We start from the raw sequence: 12,758 nt of genomic DNA, 5'->3' as shown, positions 1-12,758 counted from the left end.
AAGAAAGCAGCAATAAAGTAAAAAAAAAAAAAAAAAAAAAAAAAAAAAAAGAAACAAAATCCAAACAAACAAGAGCCCGGAGTAGGCAGTTACCGAAGGATTAAAATTAACTGGAGCAGGAGAGACAGTGTTGACAGAAAGTGTGAGAGGACCTAAAGCTTAGTGCAGGGGTCTCGCGCAAAGGAAGTCTAAAAGGCCGTAACCACCAATTACAAAGGACGATAGCATCTCTTGGAGGAGTTATCAGAGACCAGTTTTATTATTTTCCCTTTATTGTAAAAGTGCAAAATTATTCTGTACAAATCCATAATAAAAAACCCAGCACTCTGTAAAACATACAAAAGCATACAGATCTCTAATAAGATCTCCGAAATGGTATTCTCCGTGTGCTACCATTATCACGATTCAACCACAGGAACAGTTTTACATGTCACTGTCGGACAATGACGGGAAGACCTGCACCACATGGACAGCGAGATGGCAAATCACCTTTTAAACCTCGAGCAGGTCACGGATACCCTGTCAGTTCTCAAGATTCAAATAAATTACATAAATAGGAGCGGGGCCGGGCGCCCCCCTGCCAGTGTCCGAGCCGTGCCCCGGCCAGCCCCTCACAAGTCGGGGTAGCCGCAGTAGTAGACGGCGCTGCTGGCGTCCGACACGGCCGCCGACACGGGACCCGCGCCCTCGGGCGGCGGCAGCGCGGCCGCGTCGTGCCCGCCGAAGGGCAGCGCCAGCTCGGGCTTGCAGGCGAAGCGCAGGTACTGCTCGAACTCGGTGCGGTCCACGTCGCCCAGCAGCTCCTCCGGCGGCAGCTGCTCCAGCTGCTCCCGGCACGGCGCCGTCTCGGGCGGCGGCGACGGCTGCCCCACGGCCCCCGGCGGCGGCAGCGGCGGCGGCCCGCGCCCCGGGCCCGGCGGCTGGCACTGCCCGTAGAACGCGTGCAGCGGCGCCGGGCAGCCCAGCAGCCCCTGCAGCGACCCGCCCGCGCCCAGCGCCTCCCCGGGCGCCAGGTGCCGCCGCAGCGCCGCGCCCGACGGGCTCTCGCTCGCCGCCGCCGCCGCCGGGTACTCGGCGGCCGCCGGGTGCGGGCCGTAGCCGTAGGGCACCAGCGCGCACTCCTCCTGCAGCCCCGCCGCGAAGAAGGGCGCCTCGCTCTCCGCCGCGTCCAGCGGCGACGGGTCCGGCGTGGGCAGGCTGTAGCCGTCGAACGCCGCGCCCAGCGGCGGACAGTCCCGGTAGTGGCCCGCGCTCGCCGCCGCCGCGTAGCCCTGCTCGCCGTACGCCAGTCCCAGGCCCTCCACGCACATCCTGCCGCCGCCGCCGGCCGCCTCGCTGCCCAGCCCGGGCCCCGCCGCCGCCTCCGCCGGGCCGTGCTGCAGGAAGCCGCTCTCCACCCGCTTCAGGCGCTTCACCTGCTTCCGCCGCCGCGGCCGGTACTTGTAGTTCGGGTGGTCCTGCATGTGCTGCACCCGCAGCCGCTCCGCCTCCTCCACGAACGGACGCTTCTCCGCCAGCGACAGCGCCTTCCACGATTTACCTGCATCCACCGACACCGTCAGACCGCCCGCTCGCCCACCGGCACCCGCTCCCGACCGCACCGACACCGCCCCGCCCGGCCCTGCGCGATCCTCGCTCGCCCTCGGACGCGACCGCCACACCGGGACCCCGGCCCGACAGCCCACGGATCCCCCCGCTCGCCGCCCGCAGCCCGGACCCTGAGGCTGCCCCGGGCTCCTCGCTCTCCTGGAGCCGCCCCACGGGACCCCGCGCTCACCCAGCATCTTGCTGAGCTCGGCGTTGTGCAGGTCCGGGTTCTGCTGCGCCAGCCGCTTGCGTTCGTCCTTCGCCCACACCATGAAGGCGTTCATGGGACGCCGGATCCGCGCCTCGCCCTTGCTGCGGCCGCCCGACGGCGCCGACGGCGCCGCGCCGCCCTTCGCCTTCGCCTCGCCCAGCGGGCTCAGCGACTCTGCCCACGGGCACACGGCCGGCATCATGATGGGCAGCGAGCACCGCCCCTGCACCTGGTCGTCGCTGCTGGCGTAGCCCGCATCGGGGCTGCTCATCTCGCAGCGCCTCGCCTCGGGACGCGCCGGCAGCTCGGGCCGGCCCGCGGGACACACTCGGCACTCGGAGCCCGCTCGCTGCTGCGGAGCCGGCGCCCGGCCCGGGCTTATTTGAGCCGCGGGGCGGCCAATGGGGCGGCGGGGGCGGGCTCGCAGCCGGCCGGCGGCCGCGGCCCCGCGGCGCTGCCCTGCCCTGCCCCGCGGGGCGGCTCCTCCCGGCGCGGCGGGGCCCGGCACCTGCGCGCATCGCGGGCTCCGCCGCGGCCAGCGCTGCCCCCGCCCGCAGCCCTTCCCTTCGCAAGGGCAGCTCCGACCAGCCCCCCGAGGCTGTGCGCTGATGGACATCCTCGAGCGGAGCAGATACCAGAGAGAGGAAAGGGACAGAGTGATTACAGGTGTGCCGAGATACCCCGTAACACTCTGAGAGGCACAAAAGACTTCTGCAGGCAGAGCTAGGCTGTACCGTGGTAATGAGAAGTCATCATCTGTGCCTTACCCTAGCTACTTACCCTGTAGCGCTGCCCGAGCATATTTCCACTCGTAACTCTATGAAAGAGCTCAACTCCCTGGACAATAATGAGCTGAACCCAGAGTAAAGCCTAGGATACCTATCCTATCCTATCTCACTTTTTCATTCTTAGTAAAGCTAATCAATGTCTGTGAAAAGACAGACACTTGTTATTAGTTATTAGTGCAGAGTTGAAGTGTGCGGTATGTATTTCTTGTGACTTTACGTTATCATGATTTCTCTGATTTGCCCACTGTAATTACAACCAGATTTTTTTAAAATGTCCATCACTTCAGAATAAACAGTTCTATCTCAGCACCATTTATATTCTCCTTTGGCATACAAACTAATGTAGAATACGGCGTTTTCACGGACGCTTTGGTTAATATTTGCATTGTTATGTGGTGCTATTAAATGCATCAATGCTTATTTGAGAAACCGCTCAGCTTTAGACTGAAGATCAAAGGGGTTTATTTTGCTAAGGACACCTTTGTTTGGGTAGCCACTTTGATCAAATAAACCAATATTGTAAGAATTCTCGCTGAAATTAAATGAATGAAGCTAGAATAACCATTAACGTATTCTAACATTGAATTTCCTGTTTCGCAGAACGCAAAGCCTGCTCCTTTACACTTGATAGACACTTTAAAAAGATCGCAGTAGTGGATAGGAGCTACCAGGGACTAACACCGGTGAAGGCAATTTTCGAGTCATTTCTACATTTAGCTTTCTTTTAGAATTATAAACAAGCGATATGTTTCCAACATAATAATATAGCATATTAACCCCTGTTGCAAGGAGCCAAAATTATTACAAAAAGACTGATATCTGCCTATACCCAACCAAAAAGTTTTTATTTTCTTTTCCTCATTTTAAACATTCCTGCTAGCCCAACATAAAGATCAAACAGCCCGGCTTTTCGTCCTTATATTACGTTCTATAAAGAGCAGCGGAGGTGAAAACCATGGTCAGACATATGTGTATTTAAATTAATCTCAAACTACTATATAACAACACCATTCTTGCAAAAGTATTATGCACTTATAATTAATTTAAAACAAATTAACGGTGGCACTGTCCTTGCAAAATCCGACCGTCAGCGCAGAATTGGCGATAACCAGCAACATTGGTCAGGAGTAAAGTGCTTTTTTACTCGTTTTTAGTCCAGCGCCTTTGGGACACTACCTTAGGGCGTACCTGGGTAAGGCTGGTGTACTAATGGCTCTAGTTTTATGGCTGAGGTTGTGACATTTCCCGACCCGACGTGCCGGGACTCAGAGCCCTCAATCCCAGGCCAGGTGCTCCGAGACAGGTAACGCACCGACGCATGGCCGATACCCAGAGAAAATTCCGAATTAAACAGAATCAGAAACGTGTTTAAAGAAAACTCATGCGTGAAGAAAGCGTGTGTATTTTGCCCTGCAGATAACAGAATACTCAGCTGGGGGAATAAGCAACATGACTTCCAAGGAAAGCAAAACTCAAGTAGGCAACAACGCGGCGCTCTAAGGGAGCCGGTTCTTTTCCATTGATTCCCAGAGCAGCTCCCAGCTCACGCCGCATTGCTGACTCGGACAAGATTAACCAACTAGGAGTTTAAACCGTAGGAGAGAGTACAGAGAGTATTACCTTTTTTTAACCAGTTGATCTTGTTAAAATGCCAAAATTTCCCTTTCACTATAATTAGCAGTAATATTTTCTTGAGCCAAATCCTGCAGGGGCTTTTAATTAAAAAGTTCAGCGAGTAGAGGGACTGCTTGCAAATAAAGCTTGCAGCAATTTTTAGGGCTGTCACTTTCAGCAGAAAAGAAAAGGTTTTTCTATATAATGAACATGAGGTAATAAACTAAGCAACTACAGTTGACTTTGTTTAGGAGATTTGTTGAAACCGTTTCTACAGCTCATTGATCTGGGATCAAAGAAAGAAAGGTGTGTTTTGAATCTAAGCCGAGAAAGTAAAAGCTACCTGGTTTGAAAATGTTGGCAGTTTGTGACCCTTTAAGTGCCCCTGGCGTCATAGACGGATTATCTCTCTTCTTTTCTGGCTTTTTGTTTTGGCTGTTTGGGTATTTTCGAATTGTAACTTTAAAACACACAGCACCGCACTGCTTCCGAGTCCAGTCTCCCTCTGTGCTCAGACTTTACTTCCCCGCAGCGTTTCATAGGGAGCTTCTTCTGACAGTCCCGAAACCTTCGTAGTCGCACGACTCCTGGGGTCATTCGTTAACTTTCCCAACCTAACAATGCCACCGAGAGTTCATCCTTCTGATTTATTGACCTTTTAAACCCGCCGGTACACAGCGCGGGGGCGCGGAGTGGGGATCCTCCGGCGAGAGATGTGTTTCTATTTCAGGTCCATTACAGAATGCGGCGTTGGAAGTGGTGCTCCCAGCGTTATCAGAGCCGACCACAAATGCCACATGAAAAGCAGCAAACATCCGGAGGGTTTCCTGCAAATCGAGCAGTTTCCCAAGACAAGAGTCTTTTTTTTTTTTTTTTTTTTTTTTTTTTTTTTCCCTAAACGTGTATTTAAAGACAACACACTTTGCCTCTTTAAAGCGATTCAAAACCACTAAATGAAAGCAGCCGAGCCCGACAGCACCGCATAGTGCAAGAAACTTCCCCGAATGAAGACGTTTTGGGACTTTACGTTAGGAAAGTGAGTGTATTGCAATGGCCCTGGTCAGGAAGGACTCACTATTGAATGGGGAAAAAAATCAAATCCCAAAAATTAAAAATTTCCCTTTCAGAACTTTAACTATGGAAACACCATTAATTACTTCATAGCGAAGTAATAGTCCCCAGCATCTAGAAAGTTACTACTTCGCCTGCCTCAATTTAATCTGCAAGTTGCTTTCCAGCAAATGCACACAGACCTGAGGAAAGCTCGAGGCTCTCAAGTGCCCTCAGCATCCGAAGCGGAGCCGCTTGGCTGGAGTCACGTCCCGTCGCCGCGGGCTCGGGGACAGGCAATTGGCAGTGGGACAGCACGGCCTCGCACAGCGAGCTCCCGCTCCCCTGCGCGGCTGCTTAGGGGGGTGTTAGCAGCGGTGTGCCCGAATTTTAGAACTGAAGGGAGTCCGGCGGGGGGAGCGGGACGTGCGCGGCTCCCATTCCGAGGTAAGAGCGCTTTCACCTCCCTCCTTTCGGACACGAGCGAGGTCCCCGCGCAGGGTGATGCTCAGTGGGGGCGAGGCTGGACCCGCTGCTGCCCCCTCGGCCCCTTATCCCGGCACTCCTGCTGGCTCCCCTCGGGACAGCCCGCTCTCCCGCAGCCCTGGAGCCGGTTGAAGCGGGGAGATTGAAAGGGGATAGAGAGAAATGTGCGTATCTACACGGGGGCTCAGCAGCAACCAATCCTCTTCTCCCCGGGGTTGTGCAGGGATTGCGGTGTTTCCCTTTGGGCAGGCTCAGCCCTGGGTCTAGAGAACACACGAGGAAGGAGAGCGATAAACTACCGTCCTATTTCTCTCATCCTTTTTTTCTCGGTGCGAGGAAACACATTCTTTATACATACACATAAACATACAGCTTGCCATCCATCGTTCTTTCAACTACATGGTGCATGCATCATGCCAGTGACACTGCACTGAATGACGGTCAGAAAACTTCCTAGTCTGAAGGAAATGGCTTTTCAATGAGGTTATCAAATGTTAATGGTGGATTCTGATGGTGCACGTCCTGGAGGACCTGCGGAGGACCATGGTTTCTCCCAGGAAGGGGTTAACTCTCGCCGATGGGGCTGCTTGGGCTCGGCTCTAACGCGGCTGTACCGCCTGCCTGCCCCCGCCTGAAGGCAGAACCCAAATGTATGGGAGCGAGTGGGAAGGGACATGTTTAACTGACAAGAGTGCAGGCAGACAGACAGTATGTGGAGACCCAAAGTTTGAATGACACTGAAATGATATTATTTTCATGAGGAAAGCATAGAAGTGACACTTTTCTCAAACCGCTAACAGCATTATCTAGATCTAAGTCTCATCACCCTTTATACTAATAAACTTACTTCCTCTTTTAATATAAAGATAAATTAATGAGACTAATATCACAGACCTGTTGTATATTCATTTGTAAAATAAAATGTCAATGGTTTGATTGCACGAGTTTCCAACTTCATTCTGGTTTCGGTGCCCTTTGGCTTGAGAATGGGTTGCACTTACCATGAGGCAGCACAGTAGCTGAGACCAGTTACAACCCCCCTACACTTGAATTTCCAAGAACAGAAGTCCTGTTACTTTTAATATTTAAGTATATACAAGTCATTAAATAAAAGAAAAAGAAAAGGGGAGGGGGGGGGGAGGGGGAAGGAATGCTTTAAACAATGCTGGACCTACTCCAGAAGTTCAGGGATCTGATGTGACCTAGGCAATTTGGCCCAGCCTCTCTATTTATGCTGGTTTTATGTCAGTGGAGCTACTGTTAATTTGTTCTACTGTAAGATTTATTCTGACATGCTAGATACCAAAGTCATGGACTAGTCAAGGACAAGTCATGTAACTGTAGGATTAAAAAGCTGACTCCAGTTACACTGAAGTGAAAAAAATTGCTTCACTGGCATCACTTGGTTCCTAGAATGCCCTTAATAAGGCCAGAAGACTGAATATCATAGATATTTTCTAGAAGGTAGGTTTTACACTGCATAGTTGCAGTCTTGTACTCATATATATACATTGTTTCTTTCAGTAGGCTGTTGGGGTCTGAAAACAGTAGGCAGCAGTATTTTACAGTAATTTCAAAGGGTGAAGTTTTGTCCTACCCAGAGTAAAGGCGTTTCATTATACAAATGGGAAAGTAGCTGGGCTTGGAACTGGGAAGTTACTTCCAATATACCAATTGCTTATGGTCACAGAAGAGATGATCAGTGATTTTAGCATGAGAAAATAATCCTAGGCTAGTTGTTTAGCAGAAGTAAGATAGAAGTAGTAATAAAAATACTAAATGAAGACTAAATTCAAATGTCAACATCTTCCCATCTGCAGTTCTGATGAATCAGCAGTGATGAACTGCTAAGATCAGGCAGAAATTATGAGTGGTTTTAGATCCTCAACAACACTAAAGATGGATAAAACCTTTCTCCAAAATGGAGAATATGATATGTTTACTTTAAAATAAATTAATAATCCCTGAAATTAGAAGCAATGTTAATGTTGTTTAAAAATACCTGGTTTGTTACCTCACCAAAATTCTCTGTAAGCAAAACATAGGAATACAAAATTTGATATTGTACTGCAAATTAAAAAAAAAAAAAAAAAAAAAAAAAGTTTCAATTTTTAAATGTGTCCAGCGGAAATGTTGTGGATTTTCATCATATCTTTTCAATTATATTCAGTGACTAAGTGTACAGCAGATGACTCTTGACATTTATTTAGTTAAGTACACTACAAAAAGAAAAATACCTCATCAGGCAGATGGAAGGTTTGAGAATCAGTTTGGTTTCATTTTTTTATATCTGCAGGTGTTTTGTTCCATATTTGTTTTCTTTGAGTACTTTTAATGGAGAAAGTCAATTTTAATTTTCATATTCATTATTTTCTTATTAGTTTATTGATATTAATTAAAATCCCAATTAGGTTCAATTTAAATACAATTTAAAGTTGCAGATTATAGAAAAGATATCTGTACATCTTCCAAATCCAAAGCAGTCAATGTGATCATGTTTCTAACACTACCACACTCACAGTACTTTCACTGACACACATCTGCTTTTTCTACTGGGCACAATGAAGTCTACAATTTCTCTGCCTAGAACAATTAATATTCAGTATTCTGAACACCTTTGACAGCTAAGCTTCACAAACCTCCAAGCTAAGAAGAGTAATGCAGGTGGGTGGTTTTTTTGATCCAGTTGTTATTTCCTGGGCTTTAGATGTGTTCAGAATTACCTACCTGTGGTTCAGCACTCACACCTATTTCACTTGCCTGGCCTATTTCTGTTTGAATGAAACCCAAGGATGAAATTCCCCTTCCCTCCTTCTTTGTCCCCTTAACATCACCTTTTTATCTTCACAACAGCCTTTGAAGGGTATTTACTGAAAGGATGAGAGAGTGGTTATCACACAGAACTGAAAACATAAAAAAAGAAGAGCAGGAATTTCAATAAACTTTCTCTGTAGCTAGATCAAGGACTAGAGATCCTCACTCCTACTGCAAACAACCTGCAAGATCTAAGACAATTTCTACCCAGCTATCTCCAGTTTACCTGTTCCATTAAGATAGGATGACTGTTTAACTGAGTTCTAGATGCAAGTTGAACATTCCCTTTAGAAACCTTGCTTCAATGACAAATTTTCAGTTTTTTAAAAGTATTCAAGTCTTGTAGACAGTTTATTTAGGACTAGATGTGCAGTGTCAACAGACCTCTACTATCACAGGCTGGAGAGGCTGGAATTGAAGAAGCAAGGTGGAATACTAGACAACTCTAATTTCTGGGTTTCCATGTGTATAAATGCACTTGCCACATGACAACTGCATATTCATGTTTCTTTGATTCACACCAGGATCCTGCAAAAAGTAAAGGTAGCAAGTCACTCAGCACAGGATAAATATCTAAGAACTATTAACCAAATACAAAGGCTAGGATTGGAACTGAAGCACACCAAAATTATCTGACACAATTGTAGTACCTAACTTTCCATAGGCATCTCTTTGCAGCAGTCTCTTAGCCTTTCCTCCCAGGTGGTGAAAAGTAGGAAGATTTATATTACAAGCCCTCTGCTACTCCAGGAAATAAAGATGACAAGTGTTGACAGTTGCAAGGACACGTTATATGTCACTACATGCAAGTGCTCAAGCACCGTGGGATCTGCATTTGAAAATAAAATCTGGACTGAGACAACCCAAAGCAAAACCCAAAACTGAAAGGTATTTCAGTTGACAACCACTCAACCACTCACCAGAGGGAGCCCATTTTCCCCAAAAGCCAACATTTATAGTACAGCAAACCTGCTAGGGGCTCAGAAATACCCTGTTAAAAACTCTACAGCTGCTGGGAGGAGCAGCTGCCACCTAAGGGAGCCACACAGACACACTGTGAGCAGCAAAGGACAGAGTGTAAAGGATTTTTGTAGATGCTTCATTAGTACTTTCTGCAGCACAAAATGCTCTTTATGAAGTTGCTACATCAGACTTTCAAAAGGAATGTGTCTGAGAGAAACCAGTGATGTATCTAAGCATGTCACTGACAGAGGTAAACATTTTATACTGCCCTAGGCAGGCTTCTTGTTACTGTTTGTTAGACTATATTTGTGATATATTGCCATTGAATACTTTAAGCCAGGTTCTTGCAAGAAAAGTATTGCTTTTCCAATAGAATAATAATTTTTTCAAAGAAAGATCCTTCTCCCTTTACCTTTCATCAAAGGGATAGTCAGGCTTCTAATATATTAGTGTATTTCATACATTCATTAAAGTCCAACTAAGAAACTTGAGTAATATAATTTGCATTTCAACTAAGCACAGAATTAAGTCTGAGCTTGTAGCTAACATGGAACATGTCCTGCTCAGGAAGGACCTGCAGCTCCTGCAGCTTCCTGTCTGTTCACACAGCATTTGGAAGAGGGGATGATACAGAGATTCCTTGGCAGCTTTCAGAACCTGGCAGAACTATAGAAGTGGGTTTCTTGTGTTGTTAGGTGGTTTGTTTTTTTGGTTTGGGTTTTTTTTCGGCTTTTGGATTTTTTTTTTCATTTTACTCTTTGGCCAGGTAAACACAAGATTTGTTTAGCAGCAAAACTCCCCTGGTGCCTATTTAAACAGGAAAATCTTGCTAGTGAAGACACAGTTACATCAGCAAGCACATGCTTCTGACACTAGAAGATTATCTACGTTTTCATACCTTCTCATATCTGATTTTTTTTTTCCATTCAATATTATGAAATATTAATAAGTTACTACTTTTGCTTTTGGAGTCTTCTGTGTTCATGTTTGTTTCTTAAGTACTGATTAATGCATTTCCTCAGCGCTTTTCACAGACACTGTGAGGCAGCAGTCAGTAGATGCCACAGCACAGACTGAGCTACTGATAAGTAAAAGTCAAGCCCCACTGATTATTTTCTTTCCGTAGAAGGCATGTTTGTTGGTGCAGTCACTTTTTAAATTTCCCTTTCAGGTTTGCAATAGTGCAACCACATACTTTTTGCCACTTCTCAGACTTATTCAATAGCAAAATCCAAGCAACAAAAGTTTAATCTGGGTAAGTAACTATACTACATAGGTTCCTAATTAATAGCTGTACAATTTTTTTAAAAACTAATTATCTGAATTTTCTTGGCAGCCTGTAGCTTCAGAAAATTCCTGAAATGCAGTCAACTGATTTTTATTTCAAGGTGTGATTACAGAACTCAGGCTGCATCTATCACCTATTTTTGGAAAGGTTTCACATTAATGGAGACTCACTGGTCCATCATAGATACTAAATCTCAGCACAGCACTGGCTGGATACCAGCCTACCAGAGGTTTACAGCAGCAACAAGTTGATCTGAAATTGAAACAAGATAAAATAAAGATATTCACAAACTCGATTATGTACAGGAATGAGTGTGGAATCTGGGCAATCCCTTCGTCAGGTGCATACAGGTTTTTGGCTCAGAAGAGCTCTTAGTGTCAAGCACACACAAAATTGTAAAATATTCAACAGGCAATCTTTACAATAAAGAATTAAAATACAGACTTTTGGTGGTATGATTACTGATTTTATGCATGTCTTTATAAACCACAGCTTTTTGCGTCACTGGCTCAAGGTGAATTTGTAAATTTCCTGTTTCAAAATTTCCTTGAATAAAAGCAACTACTTCTGCTCATAGTTACTGGTAAGTGGTTAGCAAGCATGGATTATTATCCAAAGAGGAAAATTACTCAAAACCATTTTCCCTTTGCTAGCGATTTTCAATAAAATACAAAATCAAGAAATCTGTATTGGAAAACTGATAGATTGTGATATATGTTCACTTATTGTCTGAAACAGAAGCAGAAGATTATTTGTACAGCCTTTGCAGAAATACTTTTGCAGCTTACTACAGGTGTACTTTCACATGTTGAATTGGTTGGATTAAAATCATAGTGACCAGAAGAGGTATAGGACATGTATTTTTTTCTTATAGTACTGTAATAAAAATCTAACAGGGTTTTTAATATAGAGCTATAAGCAGTGAGTAATAGCTGCAATGACACAGTTTACAAAAGTTTCAAATGTAACACTGAAGTATACAGATGTCCAAGATGTATGCTTAATTAGGATTAAAACAAACTTTTTGTTATGAAGACAAGGACACAGACTGCTGATTATGGGCTGCTTTCACAAATGAGATTATTTCTCATCTTTACCCACACAACAAGAGTTTATAAGTTCACATATATTTAATGTGATTTCATGCACAGAATAGCCACACATTAAAGTCATTATTCATATAGTTGTAGGTCAGAATCAACCCAACAATATTGAAATACGAGGTGAGTAGAAAGAAAGACATATTTGTATGAAAAAAATTGATAGAGATATTGTGAAAAAATACTTTTATATCTCTGCAAATAACAGTGATATAAATTAGTAAATAAGTAATTTAATGCATTTTGACAGAAAGAGTTTAAATCATAATATGGATTAAACACAGTATTTGGCACCAGAAGGAATTTGGACATACCACTGGGAAGATCACAAAGTGTTCAAGGTTGCATTTTAAATTTCAAGCCAGAATCAATACATGTGTCCTAATTCTTTTACAAGTGTAATGCATTCACCAGGAAAAATTTTTTTTCAAGAATTAATTATTACTGCTCTGGTAAAAGTAATTAAAAAATTGATAACCTGCTTGAATCTTACAAGAAGGGTTGGATGTGTTAACAGTATTAAGATGATTCTCCAGAAAGTAACAAATCAAAATCAATTCTATAAATTTCATAACAACAAACTATGAAAAACCCAAAGTTCTTGATTCCAAGTGTTTAAATGCTTTTTCTGGTAAGCCTAAGAGTCAGAGCTCTCGCCCCACCTCAGTTCCATGGAATAACTGCAAGTATAACTGAGAAATGGTCCAGGAAGGAAGTAGCTGATTCCTACAATTTCAGAAGATTTTCAAGGGTCTACAACTGAGCAGACCAAGATCACAGAAGCAGCTGCAGTTCAACCCTTTGTCACAAGTTAAATGGCCATTATATTAAGAATTAAAGCAAGACTCTAAGAAAAT

General features: G+C 45.2%; 2 protein-coding genes across 2 annotated transcripts; one reads left to right on the top strand and one right to left on the bottom strand.

Moving 5' to 3' along the window:
- Positions 1-231: 231 nt before the first annotated feature.
- SOX17 (SRY-box transcription factor 17) lies at positions 232-2,273 on the bottom strand. The gene is made up of 2 exons (XM_079302235.1): positions 1,778-2,273; positions 232-1,540 (listed from the first exon to the last, which is right to left on the bottom strand). Exons 1-2 carry the CDS (start codon positions 2,067-2,069, stop codon positions 612-614), a joined length of 1,221 nt encoding a protein of 406 aa, XP_079158361.1. The 5' UTR covers positions 2,070-2,273; the 3' UTR covers positions 232-611.
- A 2,880-nt stretch (positions 2,274-5,153) lies between these two features.
- On the top strand, positions 5,154-11,202 carry LOC306799934 (uncharacterized protein). Its single transcript, XM_079301588.1, has 3 exons — positions 5,154-5,236; positions 5,439-5,697; positions 10,850-11,202. Exons 2-3 carry the CDS (start codon positions 5,442-5,444, stop codon positions 11,050-11,052), a joined length of 459 nt encoding a protein of 152 aa, XP_079157714.1. The 5' UTR covers positions 5,154-5,236; positions 5,439-5,441; the 3' UTR covers positions 11,053-11,202.
- Positions 11,203-12,758: the final 1,556 nt, after the last annotated feature.

Source organism: Erithacus rubecula (genome assembly GCF_903797595.1).
Source record: "Erithacus rubecula genome assembly, chromosome: 3".
Lineage (NCBI taxonomy): Eukaryota > Metazoa > Chordata > Aves > Passeriformes > Muscicapidae > Erithacus > Erithacus rubecula.
This window is presented reverse-complemented; position numbering and strand designations above follow the sequence as displayed.

Coding starts and splice junctions, on each gene's coding strand:
- SOX17 (XM_079302235.1), bottom strand. CDS start 2,069: ATGAGCAGCCCCGATGCGGGCTACGCCAGCAGCGACGACCAGGTGCAG. Junction 1,541..1,777: donor CGAGCTCAGCAAGATGCTGG/GTGAGCGCGGGG, acceptor CGGTGGATGCAG/GTAAATCGTGGAAGGCGCTG.
- LOC306799934 (XM_079301588.1), top strand. CDS start 5,442: ATGCACACAGACCTGAGGAAAGCTCGAGGCTCTCAAGTGCCCTCAGCA. Junction 5,698..10,849: donor TGCGCGGCTCCCATTCCGAG/GTAAGAGCGCTT, acceptor TTTTCTTGGCAG/CCTGTAGCTTCAGAAAATTC.